The 23,079-nt window shown below is 42.9% G+C and overlaps 1 protein-coding gene across 1 annotated transcript in view; it reads right to left on the bottom strand.

Annotated features, from left to right (window-relative positions):
• Window positions 1-6,900: 6,900 nt before the first annotated feature.
• Window positions 6,901-23,079, bottom strand: part of LOC136645052 (amine oxidase [flavin-containing] B-like) — a 53,121-nt gene continuing 36,942 nt past the window's right edge. The window contains exons 7-16 of the mRNA XM_066621305.1: window positions 22,022-22,163; window positions 21,132-21,281; window positions 18,742-18,901; window positions 16,616-16,712; window positions 13,894-13,947; window positions 11,075-11,132; window positions 10,761-10,858; window positions 9,157-9,268; window positions 8,067-8,129; window positions 6,901-7,071 (exon numbers count right to left, since the gene is read on the bottom strand). Coding sequence (XP_066477402.1) covers window positions 6,901-7,071; window positions 8,067-8,129; window positions 9,157-9,268; window positions 10,761-10,858; window positions 11,075-11,132; window positions 13,894-13,947; window positions 16,616-16,712; window positions 18,742-18,901; window positions 21,132-21,281; window positions 22,022-22,163 — 1,105 coding nt within the window. The remainder of the gene's footprint in view (window positions 7,072-8,066; window positions 8,130-9,156; window positions 9,269-10,760; window positions 10,859-11,074; window positions 11,133-13,893; window positions 13,948-16,615; window positions 16,713-18,741; window positions 18,902-21,131; window positions 21,282-22,021; window positions 22,164-23,079) is intronic.

Below are 23,079 nucleotides of genomic sequence, written 5' to 3'. Positions count from 1 at the left end.
TTTCATTTTTAAGTGCACACTTTTCCAGAGCATGAACTTTTCCCTGTCGGAGAATCAAGTATTTCCTTTCATCTCACTGAAGAATGGGTGTTAATTCTAGAAGCATGCATCTGGCCACTATCCTGATGCTAGAACGCTCTTCATTAGATCCATGCTTCTCTGCTAACATGATGTGAGCAGCATGCCAGCTAGTAGCTAGTTTCAGCTCCATAAACTGAGGGTCACGGTCTCACAGTTTAAGCTGAGAAAAACCTCTTTAAAAGGGGACAAAATGCAGCCCAGGAGAATCTCCTTCTGCGGTTCTTGCTGAACAGTGAGGAACTTACTGAGAGGGAGCCACCATTTTGGCACTCAACACACCTGTGCAGATGAACAATCAAAATGGCATCACCCTCCATGTGCATTTGTTTTGAGGCTTTGGTGCTCTTTCAGATGCTGCTCTGTAAAAACATTGGCTGGATCACCCTTGACTTTTTGATAGCAGATAGTGACCCCTTTGTCCCACCCAAGTTTTTCGATCCTGAGCTAGTCTCAGCATAGGACTCTGCAGAGAGAGGATCCTCTAAACATACTCAGTGTGTGCAACATTCTCACTCTGTGACTCCAAGGGGAGGCAATTCCCATTGATCCTCAGCCCAGTTCACTGCTTCCATAGGACAATGGGGCAAATGGTGGCAGGGGGATAGAAAGGGCATCACAGCCGTTCCAACAATGAAGCAAAGGGCAGGATGTGTACGTGTGGCCAGATGGGCTGGCCGCTATGGAAAGCACCCTGTATCATATGTCAGCCCAATGATTGGCCCATACAATACTCTCGCCGATGGGTCCATGCGCTATAGCCTCCCAGCCAGGTGTGCCTATTTGCAGTGTTGCAATTTGTTAAATGTTGGATGAAGTGTATATTGTTTGCCTTCTGCTGCAGCTGGGTGATTAGAGAGCAGCTTTGTGGAGTAAACATTGAGAGTTCTAGACCTGCTTCCCATTCTTTCCTCCTTGTCATGGGTGTTTTTAGCCAGTGGTGCAAAAGTGGGTATCTTGCTGGTTAGTGTGTCCTGTGGCTGGGCTGGAACCCACTTCACCTGGCTTCTAGGTTGCATTGAGCAACCAGCACCCTGCTTTGCCCAAGTGTTGCTGAGGCTTTCTTGTGACCAGTCCCAGTTCCTTCTCGGGCAAAAAGGTTCACTCCAGGTGGTGAATGCCCTCCGGAATGTGAACCCGTACCATGGAGAGACCTATGTGTTTGTTGCATATGGCTGCCCTAGTCTATCTTTCTCTCCTCCTTTGGTATACTCAAAAAGATATTCCTTGGATATGTATATATATGAGCATGAGTGTGTGAGAGATAAGGGGTTTTGAACCCTGGGTGTAGGAGTTTCTAGGAGGTCTTTGCTTTTGCTAAAGTACCTAAGTGATGAACAGGTTGTCTGGCTCTCCCAAAAGGTGCTAGCATAAGAATAAGCATGCTGTATGCAAATATAGCATGAGGATGCAACCTCCCACCCATTCCAGCATTGAGTGTGCACACACAAAACCATTACCACCACCACCACCTCCTTTTGTAGCCCAAAGCACTTCCCACAGCCATGGTACTGAGGTCAAATTGGAATGAGCATCTGATCCAAAATATACTTTAAAACCAAAACCTTTTCATTCAATACAAAGATTTTTTTCTATACCAACATACATGCTGTTTTTGATGAATTAGTAAATTGCAGGGTTTCAAAAAAATATGGCAAATTTCCAAATGCATGTGGCAAGGAGTTAAGTGCACTGGAAAGAATAGTCATTTATTAAAAATCTCATCTAAGCAGATGGCTCAAGTTATTTGCCTTTAGCAGTACTGTTGTAATAATGTTCAGAGGGAATTAGTGGCTATTATGAAGAAAGATCTCCCACGAGCCCTAACTGTGACCTCCCCAACAGTATCTGACTAGCAGTGGAGTCAGAGGATGTTAGAGATAATTGGGCAAAACAGAGATAGCAGAAGCGCAAACCGGCAGCTGCAGTGTGTGGTGCTCAGAGCACAGGGAAGGACGCCAAAAAAAGGAGGCAAGACCCAGGGAAGTACCAACACCAGAGTCTATTTACAGGCAGTATTTACAGGTAGAAGGCAGTTCCAGAAATCAGCAAGCAGAGGCAGTCCAGCAAACAGTCCAAGTAGTCAGTAAATCAGGTATCCATCCAGCAGAGATTCATGCCGCAACTCACTCCTACAACTCACCCAGTGGAGTGTGCTTGTTGGCCATTTATACTCCTGTCAGCCAATGGGAAAGGCCATGACCTCATCCCTGAGGAATGTCATTGCATCATCCTGGGTGGGGATTGCATTAGCTTTTCCCATCTCTCCTTGTTCTGTGCAATGACTCAGCACTTTGCCCTGATTGGTCCTTGCCCCATTGTCTGACAGGTATGCTTACATTTGCTTATACACAGCAGCAGTCTGGTAGGCCTGCCTTATCCAGCCACCAAATTGCCTTGCTGTAAGGGGCACATACTGTAACAGAGGAGGACTGGATGGAACTAGTCTTTAGTCTGATGGCACAGAAAAGCAATTCTCATGTTCTTCGCCAAGAAGTTGTCTGGCAATCTTACGCTGCAATCCTATCCATAGATACCTGGGTATAAACCACATTGGCCTTAATCAGACTTACAGCTGAATAGAAATGCATAGGATTGGGCTCTTAGTCTTTTTTGAAGAACATTTTTTTTAAAGTCACAGTGGGATACAAAATGCACTTGCTCAAGGAAGTAATACATTTTGCCACTTCTAAACCATGCCTCAGAGATTAGGTCTTGAAGAAACAAGGTCAATATGTTTTGGAGTGCCTTTAAAAAATTTAAACTAACTTTGCTGTCCAGAAATGGTTCAGAAATTTCTTGAAAACAAATAATTTATCACTGATAAAATGTAAGCTTCAGATATTCACTGAGAACATATGAGCGCTAATTAAAAGTAATCAGAAGTCACTGTAATCATTTTATATGGCATCCCTAATGGCTGAATGTTTGCAGTTGTTACATCCCAGTTTGCTTAGAATAAATGAAATGGGCACAGTAAAACATCAAACCACTGTGAATAATGTTGTTTCTCTGCCTGTCTGGGTTGTATTTTTCCCCCTCACTCCTGCCAAATATTCTTAGGACTGCATCCTTTCCTATAACTACCCATTACTGGACAGTGTATATTTAATTAGACTAGCCTCTTGCTCCATCTTGTGGAGGGGGTGTGCTACTAAAAAGTACCAAATACACACTCTAAAATGTAAACTGTCAACAACCTGGATCATTTCCTGTTGACAGTTGCTGATAGCCACACTAGAAAAAAAGAAATGCAAGAACTGTCATGTCTCCATTACTCTCTTTTCTCTCATAGTTTAATACACACAAAAAATTCATGAAACAAGATAGTCATGTTGTGCCTGTTTCTGGCCCACCCATCATTGGCCTCATGTCATTTATAGGAGGAGCTCGGAAATTCTCATGGCACTGTAACATCACATCACAGGTTATTTATATCAGATTTAAAAGAACAAAGAGCAAAGACAAATGGAGCAGAGACAGCTATAGCAATGCAATCCTATGCACACTTTCCTGGGAGTATGTCCCACTGAATACAATGGGACTAACCTGGATAAAGCTGTACAGGATTGCATTGTAACAGCCCAATCCTAACTAAATCTCCCCACCCCACCCCCAGCAACACAGCCACACCAAAAAAGCACACGCTGCAGACTGTGGGGAGGGGGAGCCCCTTTCATTCCCTTACCCTGGGGCGAGCTCCACTACCCCAATGGGTCTCCTGAGATCTGCACCAGCCAGTAGTGTACCAAGGGAGGTCTAGCCCTGGTACACCCATAGCTTTGAGCAGCTGAAAGGTGGGCAATGGGAGCATACATCCCAGGTACCAGCGGTGCTAGGTATGCCTCTGACATCAGGCATTTTGCTGGCACAGAACTGAGTAAGGGAGAGGCAAAGAGGTGAGCGAATGAGGTTAGGATCCTGTTGAATGTTCCCTTACCCAGACCTTCACAACTGTCCCTGTGCAGGATGTAGCAGTGGCCGTTTTGGTGCTGCTGCTGGATTGGTGGTGGTGGTGGGGATAGGATTGGGCTATAATTTTGGCCCCACAGGCCAGTTTAAAAAAAGATGGGTTTGTAGTACAGGTAGGGCATCTCTTATCTGGAATTCTGAAATATGGAGTATTCCAAAAATATAGAAGTGTTTTGAGCACCAACCTGGCTTTTATTTTCTTGCCTAAAGAAATAAAATTGTAAATTGTTTCATGCACAAACCTTGTTTCAAGTACAAAATTATTTAAAATGTTGTATAAAATTAACTTCAGGCTATGTGTATAAGGGATAAATGAATTTGTGTTTAGACTTGAGCCCTACCCCAAGATCTTTCATTATGTATATGCAAGTATACTGAAATATGGAAAAATCCTATATCCAAAATGCTTCTGGTCCCAAGCACTTCAGATAAGGGATGCCGAACCTATACTTCCAATATATGATCACACAGGCAGGCCTCCAAAGACGATGAAGTGTGAAGCAAATTTGGGAGTCCCTCTCTACACACCATAAGGGAAGAGACCACAGTTCAGTGAAAAAGCACATGCTTTGCATACGTAAATTCCCAGGTTCAGTCCCTGACTTCTCCAATTAAAATTACCTTAGGTAGCAGGTATGGGAAGTCCTGGGTCTAACACAATGAAAGCCCAAAGACTTGATAAATACTGGGCTAGACCAGCTTAATTTAACAGCTTGGTCCTAAGAGTCCATTTTTTTTTAAACCAAGTGAACAATGGGCTTCAGGCCAATTCCCAGAGCGCATTTATACAACATGGGATTGCCTTCACATCCCACTTCTGTGTTAGTACATTAGAGGTCAAAGGATAGGCATTTTCACATAACACTAGAAATTCCTTTCAAATATACTGAAATGTTAATACCAGAGAGGAACTAAAGAGAACAGCTTCTAAATCAAATGTATGTTCTAGACAATATAATGATTTCTGATTGCAGACAAAGGAAGTGCAAAAAGCAGTTTTTGTGTCATGTTTAAATCCTTTAATCATGCACCTATAGTAGTACGCCAAGGCTCTTGAAAAAGATCTTGCCTTTTCAGAGGAAAAAAACACATATCCGGTGTGATGATTTAAGCAACCTTTCATAATGGTATGATAATACAAAAGCAAAATCCAGTATCTGTTGCTGCAGCTGGGGTCCTATCTTATTTTCCATTAAAAAGAATCAAACAAACAACTCTTTGGCTCAGGCTTATAGAAAAAGCCTGGAAGTACATGGGCTGTAAGCTTAGAAGCTAAGGGGCTGCTAGGGAGTTATACTCCTACATAGCTCCCTATCCTCCTACCACAGGCACTATTTCCTGTACTTTCTCTGCTTTTGTCCAAACATCTTCAAAATCCAGGTAGTTCCCTTCCTCAAAATATGACACTTGCTTTCTACTCACTAGCTACAGCTTTGAGCCACCTCCTGGAATGCAGCCCAGTGTTGCTCACAATGGCTGGAGTTTTTAAATACTAAGGATGCACAATTCTTCATAATGTGCAATGGTCAGATTCAAATTTCTGACATGAACCTTGCAAAGCTGACAGAGCAGTCAACACATTCCATAAGGTTGGCTGCTGAGAGAGTTCAGGACCATTGCGACATTGTTTAGAGGCATCATCACTCAAGCGCAGAAACCATATCCACTTAAAACACCTTTGCAGGACTGGAAAAAGGCCTCTGCCAGAGAACTGGCCAAGTCCCCATTACTCAGAATAGTCTGTGTAGGCTGGGTTCAGTACAAGGCCTCTCCTAATAGACTCCCATCTTTGGTAATTTCTTCCCTTACTCTGTACTCACAGTTTAATGTTATGAGAAAGTGACTCTTATCTGGGATTTAAACTTAGCTTCAGTCTGGATTTATTGTATTTACACAATAGCAGAAGGAGAGCATGATGGTGTGAGAGGTGCAGCTATATATTAGGACTCCCCGTAACATGAAATGTCTTATAGCCCAATTTTATCCCCTGCCAGCACGCAGCACTCCTGATGGAATGTGTACAGGATGCTATGGGCTGTCAGGGTACCAGACAGCCCAGGAGAGGTAAGTAAAGAACACTTTTGTTTACATGTTCATAGGATACCTGGTTTATAATGGGTCTTGTCAGACTTACAACAGCTGCTGCCATTGCCATTTCAGATGGTGGATCTGAAATGTCCACCCATGGCCCACTCTTTAAGATGTCACAGAGCCTTTGCAACATCATTACTAGCATTACAATGTCACAACAAGCCCTAAAGGATTGGGCCATCAGTCTTACAAATATTGATATACATATGCAGAAAACAGTCAGGTGAGTCTGCTCTTGCATCCCAGGAACAACACACAGGTAAAGATTAATTAGTACAGCGTACTTATGAACTTTAGAAAATCCCAAGAATACAGACTCACATCATTTTAGGAAAACTCTTTGAAGGGAAATAAAAAATTGCTGCTGAAGAACATAGGCCAAAAAAACTGTGAAATGTTTTACTGCTGGAATTTATTCACCTGTATCTCATCACTTAAAATGAACTTCTCATCCCTACTGAATAGTCCTCTGAAAGATATGGAGGTGAAGGATAAGTTTCCACAATTAGTTTGCTCCCGTCATGTATTGATTTGTGGTGAGAGCTATGTGGATATTTCTTTTAATGTATCAACACTTTGGGCCACCATATAATTTTTTATGGCAGCCAGTTGTGTACTGGGCTGGGAATACATACTGGACCCTTTCACAAGTCTATGTTTCATTGGATAAATATATGGGAGAATTGCAATAAATCACTGTTTTGTGGAAATAAAACGATTGTGCATACAAGTGTGCAGGTCAAGAGATACAGCTTCATCTTAGCGTGTCCATTTACAATTTTGCACTAGCAGACCCCTTTTACATGCAAAGAAGCCGGCTGCAGCCACAGATGTGAACAAAGTAGAGAATCCAATGAATTTTAGCAGCCCCGGTACAGAAGGGAGGTTCCTTTCCCAAAAGGTGGTAGTGATTGGCAGAGCTGGCACATCCTAGACAGAAGAACATTCTCTATTAATGTGAACTTTAACAGAATGGAGCATCAGGAAAACTAAAAGCACCTAAAACACAGATGAGTTTAGACAGAAGCCCCTACTATTAGAGGTCTCCCTGTCTTAATGTTTCCCCACTATTCCATGAATGATGTAGGAGACATTTAAACAGCGCTTGAACTTTAAAACAGGACAATAAGAAATGACCCCTGCCCTCCTTACCTTTCTCCTCAGCAAAAAATTATGAGTGAAAACATAGGTGAGATTGGTGGCCTGATCCAATCCCCCTCCCTTGCTGGCGTAACTAGCACTACGCCGGCTGATGCTGCTTTATGGCTGTTGTAAAGCAGCCTCTGCTGATGAGGAGGCTGTAACTGCTTCCCACACACTAGTGTAGCAGTTTTCAAACTCTCTAGGAGAGTTTGAACCACTCTAAGTCATTGCGGACTTGTGGCAGTGATATCGCTGGGGCAAGTCCAAGTTATCCTACAGTCATTGATGGAATTTATGCTGGGGCCAGGGGAAAAATGTCGCCTCTCCCGAGAAGACCTCCAGCAGCCAAAAATCCCCTGCAGGATGCAGCAGAAGCTGCACTAGCGACATTGCATCACTGCACAGGGATTCAGGTAGGATTGGACTTCCCAGCAATCAAAACTTCACAATCCTGTTCACATGCAAAGGAACAAAGAAATAAATATGTTCTGATGTAGTAAACGCCTTCCTTTTAGTTAATTCCATGTTATGAACTATTAGGAAAAGGGTTAAAAATTAAACTGTTAATATAATGCAATTAAAGAAAGCTATGATGCCTCTTAGGTAGTGTTCAGCACTGCATCTTGAGGGAGGGAGTTGATCCAACAAGGCAAGTGTTATGTTATTCTTTATCACAGATTATGCACGATGAGATCATGCACACAGCTCTCAAAGGAGCTGATCAAACTATTTCAACTGAATCTTATTATGAAAGGAAAAATGACCATCGAAAGAGAACTTACACGAGATTCTGGTTCAGATTGCCAAATTTCTCCTTCTGAAATTCTACCCATTGAGCACAATATCTGAAAAGGGATAACGACACTTATTAAATTCGTTCTTCAAGGATACACGACTTTCACAGTCTGCTTTAAACAGCTGTTGGCACTGTCAGAATAAAACTTCAGAAAATCATTGTACATGGAAGGCATAAGATGGCAAATCTTATCAAAATAATTGGGAGTTGCACAAAAACACACATAACTTATCTAAAACTATACAGTCCCTCTGAGGCTCGAGCAATAGGGTTCTGTTAGTGAGCCAGAACAATTCATGCAACAAACCATTTCCTCCAGGGAAGGGGACACGGGAATAAAACAAATGGAAATAATGTCTGAACTGGTCCTCAGATATATTTTCCCCCTAGTAATAGCTCAGAATTTTGCAGCAACCCTTTCCTCCCCATTAATGTTCAATTCCATTTTTCCCCCATTTAAACATTCTGTTGAGAACTCCTTTAACACAATCTTAATGGGAACAAATGCAAGTTCCTCAAGAGCACGGGTAATAGGAAGCTGTATCGGCTGTATTACCTATGTGCCCTGGGTGTGCAGAAATGGTGTGCACTGCTGAGCAGCAATCCAAGAAGAAGCCTGAGACTGGTGTGTTCACAAATAAAATTCAGCTGTTCAGATGTTGTAATGCACACCTGAGGAGTGCTCAACACTGCCCAGTGTAGGCACAGCAAATAGTATTTCTGAAACATTCCTGCACACGGTGTTTTCTGAGATTTACAATGTCTAAGACAGCAATTCTATGCACACCTATCAGGCACCAAGCCCCACTGAATCCAGAGAGACTTAATTCTGAGTAAAGATGCACAGGATTGTGCCACAAGAGAATTAGATTTCTTGACAGGATCTACATTGCAGATGAGATCCAGAATGTCTGTCAAGTCAGGTAGTGAACAGAATCAGCATTGAAGCTATTAGTTATCTTCCCATAAAGCACTTTTTAAGGAGTTGCCAAAATATTCAGAATGAGAATCACGACAGTCAAATATGATAAAAAATATTTCAAGTTTCTGTTACGGAGCATCTCTGTTAACGGTACCTCTCTGGCTGCTCTCTCTCCAGCCTGTATTGCACCTTCCATGTAGCCGCTCCATTCTGAAGCGGTCTCAGTGCCTGCAAAAAAAATCTTCCCAACTGGCTCACGAATGATCCTTCAAAACAGTCAGACAATATGCAAAGCACAAGTTAGGCGAGACTATTCCCAATATCATTCAGTACATAAATTGTATTCCTTAGGACAGATGGTTATAGTCTTCTTAAGATTTCTACAACTACTTGGATGGCAATGCTCTTGCCTTCATAACTCCACCATTGGGTGTATATCTAGCATTTCATACATGACCTAGAATGGTTAACTTGTGAGTGGAAAAAAAAAAAATCACTGCCAGGGAGGCAATCGCTTGTCATCAAGTCAATGCTTCAAGAACACACTGGCTTCAATCAAGACATTTTTGCAGGCCAGACATTCCTGCATACTGCTGTTCAGCTTGGAAATAACCAGCCACCTGCCCATGGAGAAACGCCTTGGATTCAGTTCCCCGCAATCCCTCCTGCCCCACAACAGATGATAGGTCTTGTCATAGATAATCACATCTAACTAACTATCTTGCAGAGAATTGTATGCGTGGACTTGATATCATATGACTTAATGCATGACCCTAGGTGCTAAATGTGGGTAAATTACCTAGCACAGGATCTTTTTGTATCTGCACTGGCCAGTACAGCAAAAGACTCTCTCTTTACAAGCAGGTCACTCTTATCAGATTAACAAATTCTGGCATGGAGGATTACTTCTAAGGAAAGAACAGGCCAAGGCGAAGTGGCTGCTTTGAGTGGCAGGTAGACACAGGCAGCACCCAGCAACCACTGACCACCTTCATGGCTACCTCACCTTGCCCCCCTTTGGCTTCTATACAGCAACCTTCTCTTTGCTCTGCTGCTCTATGCTTGGAGCTAAGACAGGAACAAAGGAGAAACACCGCCCCACTTCCAAAACAGGAAAAAAAACTTCTTTGGACATGAAGGGTTCCTTCTAAGACAAAGAACAGGGCTGGCCCACCCAGGTAGAAAAATCATCCAACAAGGGGGGGGGAGGAGGAAAAATATTCCTTTTCAGGAAGTGGGTTGGTTCTTCTCCCAGCTTTCTTGTACTGGCACCACTCAAAACTCAGAGCAGCAGAGGAAATGGTAGGCAAGGAAGGGACAATGGGTGACTGAGCTGGGAGGCCTACCTCAAGTGCTGCTGCTGAAGGATGGTGGAACAGGAGGCAGCAGGAATGCCAAGCCTGTTCCCAATCACTCTGGGGGAAAACAACTAGGAACAGGACTGCCTCTACCTTCTACCACTGCCACCTCCTTTCCTCCTCCACTGCTCCTTCTAAACCAGTTGGTCAGATAGGATTCTAGGAGAGAAACCCCCTAGTTAGCAGAACTGGCTAGTTTAGAAAAAGCAGTAAAGAAGGAGGTGGTGATGGGGGTGGGGCATATACTGAGGCATGCACACCCCCAAAAAGGGGAGCAGACAATCATCTCTGATCAAAACTGCAAGTTAGAGAGTGGCCCATATCGTATTATCCCATTCTATTTCTGATTTGGTCTTGAATCAGCTTCTTCATGTGACATGCCTGCTTGTTGCAACAGTACCTTCCAAACTGAGTCATTATCCCTGGTGGAAAATAGGCTGTGTAACACCCTCCAGAATATTGTTCTTCACACCAATTCTTCTCTTCATAGTGCACAGGCTATAAACACAGAATTAACAAAGTACGTGAGGAGAATGTAGGTACAATCAGTCGGCAATCAATAGGCAGTGAATTTTATTAATTATTTTTCATTATTACATTTTGGAAGTCAGCACAGTTTAGAAATTCATAAACAGATCACTAAACTAATCTCTATGAACACTATATGCCGTAAGAAAAGTAGGCAGTATTATTGTGAATATCAAAAATTCTTACGTATAAGGCTTCCTGTGATCCCAGCACCTTGGCATACAGCTCACAGATTTGTACTTTCCTATAGAAGAAATATTAAAATGATACATTGCTGATGTATACTTACTTTAAGGATACAAGAAGTAGTCTGTTTTGAATTTGAATATGTCTGTTTTCAGGATTAGATGAGAGCCAGGGTGGTGTAGTGCTTTGGGAGGTGGACTCAGACCTGGAAGATCCAGGTTCAAATTTCCCCTCCGCCATGAAGCTTCCTGGGTGACCTTGGGCCAGTCACTTTCTCTCAGCCTCACCTACCCCACAGGGTTGTTGTGAGGAAAAGAGGGGAGCAGCCGTGGAGGAAGGGCGGTATAAAAATGTGATAAATAAAATAAATTTGTGAATGGTTTGCTGACAGGGACTGCCAGAGGCATATCTGTGTCAGTCTGCAGCAGCAAGGAGCGCTATGGCATCTTAAGCCATTTCTGCCCAATGTTGCATATACACAACAGGGACCAAATGTGTATACTTGTGGGTCAGGCAAAAATGGGTTAAAGACTAAAAATTCATGGTGACTGGTGCTTTCCAACCATTTTTGTCGAAAGACTAGGTAGGGGTTATATCCCAGGGCAGCCCATCCATTAGGCAAGGTAATATGAAGATCATCAGCAGAAGACTGGAGGGAGGGGTAAGAGGACCTTTCACCTCAAGTGTGTCACTGCCTCCCCCAGCCCTCTGCAGACTTGAGCCTCATTGATCTGCTTTTGGCCCACTTAAAGGAAATGGAAAGTGGATCATCTGCCTCCTTTCCATGCTCCTGGTGTGATTTCTCCAAACATGGAAAGGCAGGAATTCTGGTTTGATTTACAGGAACAGTGCAAATGAAGGAGCTGCTTCATTCGTGTGGTCCTCAAATCAAACTGGAGGTTCTGCACTTCCACGTTTGAAGAAACCACACCAAGAGCAAAGTAAGGGGTTTTTGAATTATTTTGTGCAGAGGCAGCAGACCTGGGACTGCACCAGGAGGTGTTCTGATATACATGTCCATGCATGCATCTGAAATTAATCCATCTGCCATTTGTGGTGTCACAGCCCTTTAGTTTGATACAATTCAATTTCACCAATGATTCTCAAACCTTCTCGTACAATATAAGAATCTGCCAAATAAAGCAAGCAGATTTCCATGTACTGATACCCCACATATAACAGGGTACAAGAAGAGAGCCAACCCTTTTGGTGGAAAGGTTCTGACAGTACTGGCAACCCATTAGGGGCAGGGAGCTAAATCCAAAAACCACTAAATTCAGACACAAGAAGCAATTGTTTTTTAAAGCATTTCACACAGCAATGTAGCCTCATAGCTGAATTGTTTATACCAAACCAAATACTTTTAACTTACCTAACAGACAAATGTTCCACATCCTACTGCTAATTGCTAATCTTCCAAAACCACAAGGCATTTTTATGGTCAGATGTATGTTCTACCCACCAATAAATAGTGTGTCCTTTTATCGTAACTCCAGTAAACAACTCAGGAATTCATTCATTTCAGAGCAACAAGAACCACTCAAGGGCTGCAGATGCTTAAAAGCACTTAGTATAGAGGCACAAACTGAAATATGATAGTTGGAGGTTATGGCAGTCTGAAAAGCTAAATGCCATGGGCACCAAGAAATGTGCATTGTTAAACAAAAATCTATGTATTTTTTAAAGTGATTCTTCCCACCAAATGGGACAAAAATGGCACCTGAATAACTCCATGCAACATCAGTAATTTGAAGATCATAAAATTGTAACTAGTTCCTATCCCAAAACAAAAATGCAATTGGCAATGTATGAATATTCTTGTAGTGGTATAATGCCATCCTGGGGCTCATAATGAATACTTTTATCATGTATCATAAAAGCTTTAAGGATGTTCCACTAAAAACTAAAAAATAGTATTTTTGCATTTCCCAACTCTGTAATTTGAATATAAAACCTACATTGGTTAGAGCACATGATCCATTGCAAAGTAAATCACTCCATGCTTACTATTGTGCATAAGCAAAATTCACAGAGGTACACAGAAAGTGAGAGAAGGTGGGCTCAAAGGCACTCTTGATATCATGGGTGAAAAACACCCTAGCCCAAAAGTTCCCAAGCTCTCCAGGAGACTTTAGGACCTTGTATAAGACTTTGAGGGGAGGGACAGGGACAGCAATGGCACTCCCACAGATCACGCCACCGTCATGAAAAAATGGAAGTTTTAAACTCACTAGGGATTGCGGCAGCCGTCTGGAGGGTGCGGAGGGCTGCATCCTCTGGAGAGCCCTCTGCAGGCCTCCCGTGCCTCAGAACTGATGCTAAATGTGATTGCAACCCACTTCCAGTTTAATTAATCTCAGCATAAAAGTAATGCACAAAAGACCTGTTCAGGATTATACGAGGGTTAACAGATAAGCACCAGGTGCTGTCATACAGAGATGGTGGCAGGTCTGCTGATGTTGTTGTGTTCCCAGATCAAATCTGGGTTAGCAGCACTGACTTTACAAAAAACAAAACAAAAGCAGCTGAGTTTTCAGGATACCCCAGTGGCTTATTAAAGACCCCTTCCTTGCAAATGGCCCAATAGGGCGATATAGGAAGATTTGAACTATTTAAAATCAATGTGTTATGGAGCGAAGGGTTCCATTCTGGAGAGCTGGCTCTTAAAGTTTCACTTTGAAGCTACAAAGCCCACTTGCTGTGCAGACCTGCTACCATAACATTTAAAGACTCAAGAGCTGGAAAATGAACTGCCACATGGAAAAAAAAGCAGCATTTTTGGCTACTGAAAACAAAACCAAGTGGTTTACTGTTCATACCTTTCCTCCTTGGTGAGATGAGCCAATCTTCTACATTTCCGGGCAAGGATGAAGCTATGTTTTAAAAACACAGAAAAGGAATAAATGAAGAAAATTGACAGAAAATAATGAAGATACTTCTGTAATTAATAAATTTTAAAATCAGACCAACTGGTACGGTGGCGTCACTAGGATTTGCATCACCCAGTGCGGGAGGCCTGCGCGTCACCCCATGCTGTGGGCAGGGGTGTGGTGATGTACCATCGCCCCGCGCCCACCGGTTTTTTTGGCTGTACCTTTTGTTAGAACACAGATATCTCAATGTGGATTGTTTCATTGCATTCTGCATGAAATTATGCATTGATTGATATATAACATGATGGTAATATTCCTCCAAATTCTGATTTTAGTGATTTTGAAAACTTGTAGAGCAGCCATTTTCAACCACTGTGCCGTGGCACACTGGTGTGCCACAAATAGTCCCCAGGTGTGCCGCGGGAATTTGGGAGAGGGTCATTTATCAATAGGACCATTGGGGGATGTGAGCCCTCATTGACAGTACAGTGTGCCTTGTCAATTGTCAAAAAGCTGATGGTGTGCCTTGACCATTTTAGTGCCTTGGCAGTGTGCCGCGAGATGAAAAAGGTTGAAAATCACTGTTGTAGAGTCTCTCTCTCTCTCTCTCTCTCTCTCTCTCTCTCTCACACACACACACACACACACACACACACACACACCCCGTGTCAACTTACTAACACCTTATTACAGTAGTTCTCAAACTTTTAGCACTGGGACCCACTCTTTAGAATGACAATCTGTCCAGGACCCATTGGAAGTGATGTCATGGCCAGAAGTGACATAATCAAGCAATTAAAATAAATAATTATAAATAAGTAAATTAAAATAAAAGAAATAATTAAATAAGGGGGAGCCAGTCCTGTTCCACCAAGTGAATCTACTCTGAAGTAAGTCCTATTGTGGTCAATGGAGCTTACACTCAGGAAAGCGTAGGTAGAATTGCAGCCTGTTAGCTCAAGTCTCTGCATGTCTACTTTGAAGTAAGTCCCACAGTGGTCAATGGGGCTTACTCTCAGGAAAGCGTGGGTAGAATTGCAGCCTGTGAGCTCAAGTCTATTCATGTCTACTGTGAAGTAAGTCCCACAGTGGTCAATGGAGCTTACTCTGTAGTCTGCCTGCAATAACAACCCCCCAAAAAGAATCAGTGAGATTTCCAGCCCTCCCAGTGCCCAGTTTAAAGTTCTTCTATTTCAGGAACATCAGAATAAAGATCCTCCTGGCTTTGCAAGTGCAAAATAGAAAACTTTCCGCTTACCATTCAAGCCTCTTTTTTGTTCTTGGGGGGGGGGGAAGGCTGCCTTCTGGAGCAGCTCCATCGGATCAGGACCCTTCTGATGTCCTCACATTCCACTTTGCCTGGCTTGACCACTAGCCAAGGCACGTCTGCCTACTCGCGAGTAAACGCGACTGTGAGGCTGCTCTGTTTTCCACAAGGCTCCATAGACTGGGAGGGAGGCAGCTGGGATGGAGGAACCTCCTTCTCCTGTGTTTTGGGGGGGCTTCACTCATTGGATGAGGACCATTCTGATGCCCTTGGAGCCTCTCAGCCTGCCTCGACTAAGGCAAGTCCGCCTACTCACGAGTAAACACGGCCACGTGGCTTCGTTTCAGGTTCAGACTCACAGCTGGGATGGGGGAGCTTCTCGGGTGTTTTTGGGGGGCTACATTCATTGGATCGGGACCATTGTGGTGTCGTTGGATTCCTCTCATCCTGCCCTTTCCAAAGGACTAAGGCACGTTTGCCTACTCACGAGTAACTGCGCAATACGGCTCAGTTTCACTTTCCATAGGGCTCCATGCATTTTTCCTTCCGGTTTTTTGGCCATAACTTTTGAACGAAAGGAGTGATTTCAATTCTGTATTTTGCACTGCACTCCACTGGCCATTCCACATCCAACAATGTATGGCATGACATGGTAGCTCCTAACACCGCAGTTTTAGTGCATCACACCCCAGGGCGCGTCACCTCCCCGGTGCATCACCTGGTGCGGCCTGCACCCCCCGCACCCTCCTAGCGACGCTAGTGAACTGGTACCACTTTGATTGTTATTAGGTACTAAAGACCATTCCAAATTTTCAGACTGTCTTAGGGTTACTTTTAATATCATGAGACAGCCACCACAACACAAAGCATAGTATGATTTATTCTTTGTCCTTCCATTCTTCTAATATGGAAAGGAAGGACACATGGGCATGTGAAACAGGGACATCTTATACAAATCAGACATGGGAAAATGCAAAACTTGCCCTTTTGACATTGCCAGAGAAGAGTATAGGGAGGAAGATGATTTGTGCTCCATTTCAGGGCTTCTACCCAATTAAAAAAGAGAGAGAGAGAGAAGTCCTGAGATTACCACAAACAGACATTGGCTGTACCAGGCCACAAGGAAAAGATATGCAGCTAAAACGAAATAGGTGCAAAATTAAACATTGCACCATGAAAAATCCCATTTGGGACTGACTGGGATCCTTCTTCATGGACAACTTTCTGCACCACATAGCAAATGTCAAATCACTACCTTATTAGGATGCTCTTTCCATTTCATATCGTGTACCTACTTTCATGACATCTATGATAATATTTTCATCACATTTTGGTCCTGCTTCTTACCCTCTCTCTCACTTCCTGTGAAACTCAGTAGGCAGCTTTTTAACATCTTCTTACCCAATTATGGCTGGAAAGGTTCCATCAGGCTTTGTATCATCTAGCGTCAAACCAATTGCAGCATCCTCATCTTCAATGATCATGGTACCACAGTAATCTAGTGAAAAATAATCTAAAGGTAAGTATTCCAGTTCATCTTATGAAAAGCAAGACTGAGGACAATCTCATGTCTGACAGGTGCCCTTCTTAACAGGAACACAAAGGAAATGTTTATTAAATTGAACACACATAATACACATATTGCAATAGATAGTTACTGTACGAGTATAAGTGTCAAGCAAGCTGTCACTCACAAAAGCCCTACTGTAGCTCTATAGAAGTGTCCTTCCAGATGTATTTCTGGTTTTTATTAACTGAGCTGTCTTGAAATTCCATGAACTGAACCTGGACTCTTAGGGTGCAATCCTAATCCACTTTCTAGCACTGACATAACGGCAATGCAGCTCCAAGGTAAGGGAACAAACATTCAGTTACTTTGAGGAGGTCTCCATGAGTACCACCCAACTGCAGGATGCAGCACACATCCCATTGGCACAGCTATGCCAGTGCTGGAAAGTTCGTTATGATTTGGGCCTTACGTAGGCAACACTAATCATCTGAGTTCAGGAGTGAGAATTGTGCAGGATGCTTAGGCCTACCTCCTGACCACAAACATGTCTGAACAATGATCCCATCTCACCAGGAATTCAGAAGATTCCGATCTAAGATCTCCATGTTTTGATCAGCAACCATATGAACAAGCAGCAATTTAAAAAAATCAAAGTGGAGATACTGTGTGTGGAAGTCAGATATTGTGCTTTCACAATAAACTTGCAGGCACAGAAAATATCCATATGTGGTGATCTCCAGAGTAGCAGCAAGAAAGACCATGTTATTCCCTGAGAAATCTGGTGCTTCTCCCCACCTTGAGATCACAACAAAACTACACATAATCATGCACTGGTTGTACATGGGGTAGATTTGCTGCCACCAAAAGCACAGGATCAAGGTCATGTTTCCACCCCTTCACCCAAGTGGGATGCCAACTGACCGCCCTCACACTTGAGTCAATCACTCCCTCTCTCTCTCCCTCTCTCTCTCTCCCTCTCTCTCTCTCCCTCTCTCTCACTCACTCACACACACTTCTTGTTTGAGTAGCTTGCAAGGATGAGCAAGGCAACAGAGACAGAAGACCAATAGCTCTGTGGGTTAATGTTAAAGCATTAAGCAGGTTATGCAAATCAAAAGAAAAGATGTATTGGGGATTAAAATTGAATTAGGAAAAAAATAATCAAAGCTGTACTTGAAATCAGAAGGCAAAGCTCAAAATAAGGTAAAAACAGAGTCTAAGACACCAATCCTCTTCTCACCCCCCCCCCCATACAGCCATGCTAAAAAGGAGTGGGAAGTTTTGAAGGGGGAAGGGGGAATTGTTTCCCCTTAGCCCTCTGTAAGCCTCCCACTTTGCAATGGGTCTCCTTGGACTCACGCCAGCTCTGTAGCTGGTGCAAGTTGGAGGAGAAGAAAGGGCTACAAAAAGAGAGGATAGGATGCAGTGTGCACCATCCTGACTGGATCCCCCCTCTCCCACAGCCTCCCCAACCCCCCATTTCTCCCTACTCCCACTGATGAAAAGAATGAGAGGAATGTAGAAAAATGGTGTTAGAGAAACTCTGTGTGTGGCCCTTTAGACTTCTGGTTGTACATGCAGAACTCCCTACCAAACAGAGAGACATGCGAGTGATTAGGTTAAATGTGTTTTCCTTCAGTAATGCCTCACTGGATACCACACCAAAGAACAGCATGATGAATACACCTTTCCACATACACAAGCTTGAAGATTTTAGGAAAAGTATTTGGAAAGCTTTGACATTCCTTATAAAGTTTTGACAATGCTTACAAAGATAAACTGATGGATTACTGTCAAGTGAAGTACATGATCTTCCTGCAAGCGATTCTTCTTTCTACTTTACATTTGTTCATGGATTTGTATCCCATAAATGTAGTTTGCTATAAACTACAGTTACAGGCACAGCTAACAGAATAAAAACATAAAAAACTTTAAAAATACAAATACAATAATAAAGCTCTACTAAAAGCAACACATAAATACAAAAGCAACAAATAAGTTAATTAACATGAAATACCCTTTTGCCTCCAGAATGCTTCACTGTAATATACTATGCATTTGATGACTGATCCCATAGGAACCCGGTTGATCAACTGATTTCTCATTGAAGGCAAAGGCGGATTAAAGTGAATCTTCAAACTAAGTGATGGGGGGATGGCACTAATAACATAGCGAGCCTTGAAAGGAAACAGAAACAGAATTAAATCTATCTTTCCAAGGAACATTAAAATTACACTATGCAGCAAACATGATGACAGCGATTTAAAAGGATCGAACTTTATCACAGAACACGGAAATGACAATATAGGGGGCACAGTATGACAAACAAATATTAGATAAAAAACAAAAATACGGGGCTACACTTCTCTGAATGATAGAAGGGCAGGTTTTTGCAAAGGCTGTTATGACAAAAAGAGTTCAAGGCTCATTTCAGATCATTTTCATACTGAACCACCCAACTTGAGTTTTCTTTTCCTCAGTTCAGTGGGAATTTATTTATTTCATACATTTTTACTCCACCTTTCCCCCACTACCATGAGCACTTAAGGTGGCTTACATAACACCATCAATACATAATGCAGCAATAAAACAGAACAACAGGGTACCTCAGGGGGCCCTCATTATCTGCAGGAGTTCTGTTCCCAGAACCCCTGCGGATATGGAAAACCTTGGGTATTGAAAGGTGTGGTTTTCAGAATCCACCCCTGCACCCCAACCATAGCTGGATTCCAGTCAGGCCCAGAGGGTTTCTGAGGCCTGCAGAGGCTGCATGCTCCAGTCTACAGCTGTGCTCCACTTAGGCTTGGATGGTGGGGGTGCGTTCAGCAGCCGCAGATAATTGAAATTTGAGGATGTCGAAACTGCAGATAACATGGGCCTCCTGAATTATTCTTGAAGATGGCCTCTTTGGGTTAAATGTCGCATCACAAAGAAAGCATAGGTTGTTCTGCCCTTTACCTTAAAAGCATGAAGAGGGATTACAAAAAGCTATTGAAATGGTAGGGAGATATTAATACTTTGCACCCACTGTGTTTATATTTCCATAGCAAACCCCCTTTCCCCACATGCTATCTATAGTACAAAAGTTCCAGCTGCCACAGTCACAAGGATTTCCTCCATCCCCATGGCTGTACTTTAGGGGAAAAAAATCACAAGCGTACAAAGGGCCAATAATGCAATGTGCATTTTGGCCTTTAAACAGAATTGCTCTATCTTACAGTCCAATTCTATCCAGCACAGGAGCAGTAGCTTCAAACAGCTACCGCTGCATCCTGTGTGGGAACTGAGCTGCCTGGAGGTTTCCTCAAGTGAAGGGGACACTTGTTCCCTTACCCTGAGTAAAGCCTCATCCTGCTCAATGGGGCTTCTCGAGAATGCAACAGCAACTTCGTTAGCGCAGACTTGAGAAGCCCTGTGTCAGGTTTCTAATCCCAACACGGGAGAATAGAATTAGGCAGAGGAGGTCTCCTTCAGTCCCACCCCCCTCCTGGGCCTGTCTCTACCCTATTCCACCCTCTCTCCACCTTTCTCCGTTCAGGAACACCTCCCCCATGCCCTCCTGCCACCCTCCTCATGCCCCTGCACCACTTAACACTTGCATGTTCTCCACCAGTGGCCTGGGCTCCTGCTGTGAGATCAACAGGGTAGTGCAGACCACCCCATTGGTATTGCTTACTCTCTGGGTGCAGAAACATGCCTTGCACCATGTTTGCAACACCCAGAGCCGGTGCTGAGGCAGTATTGTATTTGGCTGCCCAACTAGCACAAGCAGATGAGAGTCAAGGCTGCAGATTTAAGCCATCAATAGAGCTGGCACAGATCTGAGTAGGCCCAGAGAAGATCAGGCAATGGCCAGAGACATAAGCAAAATTTTTCTTCGCTCACCTCTCTTGGCTGGCCTGGTCCCTTCCTGGAGCGCTGGATATAGTGGTGGCTGCACTGGTGGCCCTAAAACCTGCCTGCCAGCTGGGGATAGGATTGGGCAGTCAATATCTGTTATGTGGGTATCATTTTTGCAATATAATATGTCAAATCTATCCACTATATTTTCTTTTCTCTATGTGAACAAAAAGATCCTTGTAGATATAACTCCGTGCTAACTGGTTAAGAGGCACTTTTTCAAGTGGGTGCTCCTCTTTTATTTAGCAGGGGGAGAGTAACTGGCCCACCTCACCCCAGCACTGTCTGTTCTAGTGGCTGCCTGCTGGTATTCTTTTGCATCTTTTTAGATTGTGAGCCCTTTTGGGACAGGGAGCCATTAGTTAACTGATTTTTTTCTGTAAACCGCTTTGTGAATTTTTTTGTTGAAAAGCGGTATATAAATACTATTAATAATAATAATAATAATAATAATAATAATAATAATAATAATAATAATAGATATTAGTATTTTAATCTTTAAATTACCTCATACGTCTCATGGTCCAATGTCTCCACTATGACATTGTCACCTGTCTGATCAATAAAGGTTACAGGTTTCTCTAATATAACCCGTTCTTCCAGGTATTCCATCATCTTCTCACTTATTTGACCAGAACCACCAACAAACTTTCTCTCCTGAAAACCAATAGAGAAAATGTAATACTATACAATGAGCAAAACTGCGGAGACAGAATAATATTTATATGGAGCAGATGCCTACAGTGCAATAGAATCCACTACTGTTTTAAACTTCTAGCTCTAACTGTACTATTATATTGAAATGTAAATTGAAACCCTCAAAGTTCTTTTCCCCCGGAATACATAAGGTGGCAACTTATGTAAGTAATATACATAAGACATAAATTGCTCAGTCACTATAGATTCTTTGTGATTGATGCCTTTATCCTCTTGAATTCAATGGGACTTACTTCTGAGCAGATATGCATAGGATTGGGTGGTAAGAGTGCGATTCTTGGGACCTACTCCTTGGGACTTGGGACTGAATTCAATGGGACCTACTCCTAAAAAAGTGGGTATACTATTGCAGCCTAAAGTTTGGACATATCTGTCACACTGAGTTTTTTCATTCTCTTCCCCTCTGCCTTTCTGTACCATTATGTGGCACAATGTGGTATAATTAGTGGTTTCTGGCTCAGTAACAGCTTCTGCCTTGCCAGAAGCTGTTCAATTTCTCCCTTGATATTTCATAAAGTTTTAAGATTAACAATTGTTTGATTGAAAGAATTAATTGCCATCCAGTGCAATGGTGTACACTGAAAATCTACACTGCATTTCCCCAGAATTAAGAAATTATGACAACATTGTTACCATGATGGTTCAACACACAGGATTGGACAGAACTGATGGCAGTATACCTGGCCTCCATTGGTTGTTGAAAATATCCTGGCTGTCCCACCACACTGTTTAACGTACCACAGGAACCAGAGAGCAGAGACTTCATGGGGTTCAGAAGTAACGTCAACATTGACAAAGAGAGTGGCAAACCGCCGGGCAGCACTGCATGGGAAACCAAAGCAGAGAAAGAACATTACATCAGATGGGTGTCTTATTGCCTTGCTCTCTTGCAAAAAGGAAAGCAAAATTTCTAATTGAAGTCAGTGATAGCTCTTTGCTTTCAGCTGATGAAATAATTCACCCCCTACCACCATTAGAAGGTGCCATAGCATCTGAGATACGTATTTCTTCTCATTTTTCTGAGTTCCCTCTGTGCAAGATTCTCTTCCTTCAAAATCAGGCAATCCAGATTTCATCCATTGTTTCCACCTATCATCTACTACAGATCTACAATTACAGGAATAGAAGAACAAGGTCCAACAGAAGCATCCCTGACAAAGCATCATGATGGGAGGTGTGGGGGCTAATACCTGTGCTGCCCCTCTCTGGCTGTTTTTTGCTAATTGTGAGGAAAGTAGAGACTAATTAGCTACCATGGAAGTGCAGAGACAAAATGATAGGTGAATAAAAAGGTGTATTCTAGGCCATCAACTCCAAACCTTGTTGTGATGCAGGACTCAGTCTATTTTTCCCCCAGTATATTCTAGTCTCCCAGAAAATATGGGAGAAATTTATTTATTTATACAGGTATTTATATACCACCTTTCTTTGGTCGTCAGATTTCTCCCCAGACTTTAATCCAAGGCGGTTTACATAGGCAGGCTGTTCTAAACCCCCGTAGGGATTTTTACAATTGAATAGTTCCAGTCTTTCATCGAACTCCTCGTTCCAGCTGGATTCCTTCCCGGTCTGGCTTCTCTCTGGCCCTTCGCCTCCCACACTCCACTTGACGGCAACTCCTCTCTGCCACTGAGGGTCAGCTCATCAGTATATCAGTGTGTCGTCAGTTCTCGGGTACTTCCGGTTGTTTCGAACTGGCAGCCTCAGATCTTCAGGCATACAAGGCAGCAGCTCTACC

Source organism: Tiliqua scincoides, chromosome 3, assembly GCF_035046505.1.
Source record: "Tiliqua scincoides isolate rTilSci1 chromosome 3, rTilSci1.hap2, whole genome shotgun sequence".
Taxonomy (NCBI): domain Eukaryota; kingdom Metazoa; phylum Chordata; class Lepidosauria; order Squamata; family Scincidae; genus Tiliqua; species Tiliqua scincoides.
Note: the sequence above shows the minus strand (reverse complement) of the source record. Positions and strands in the feature narration are given on the sequence as shown.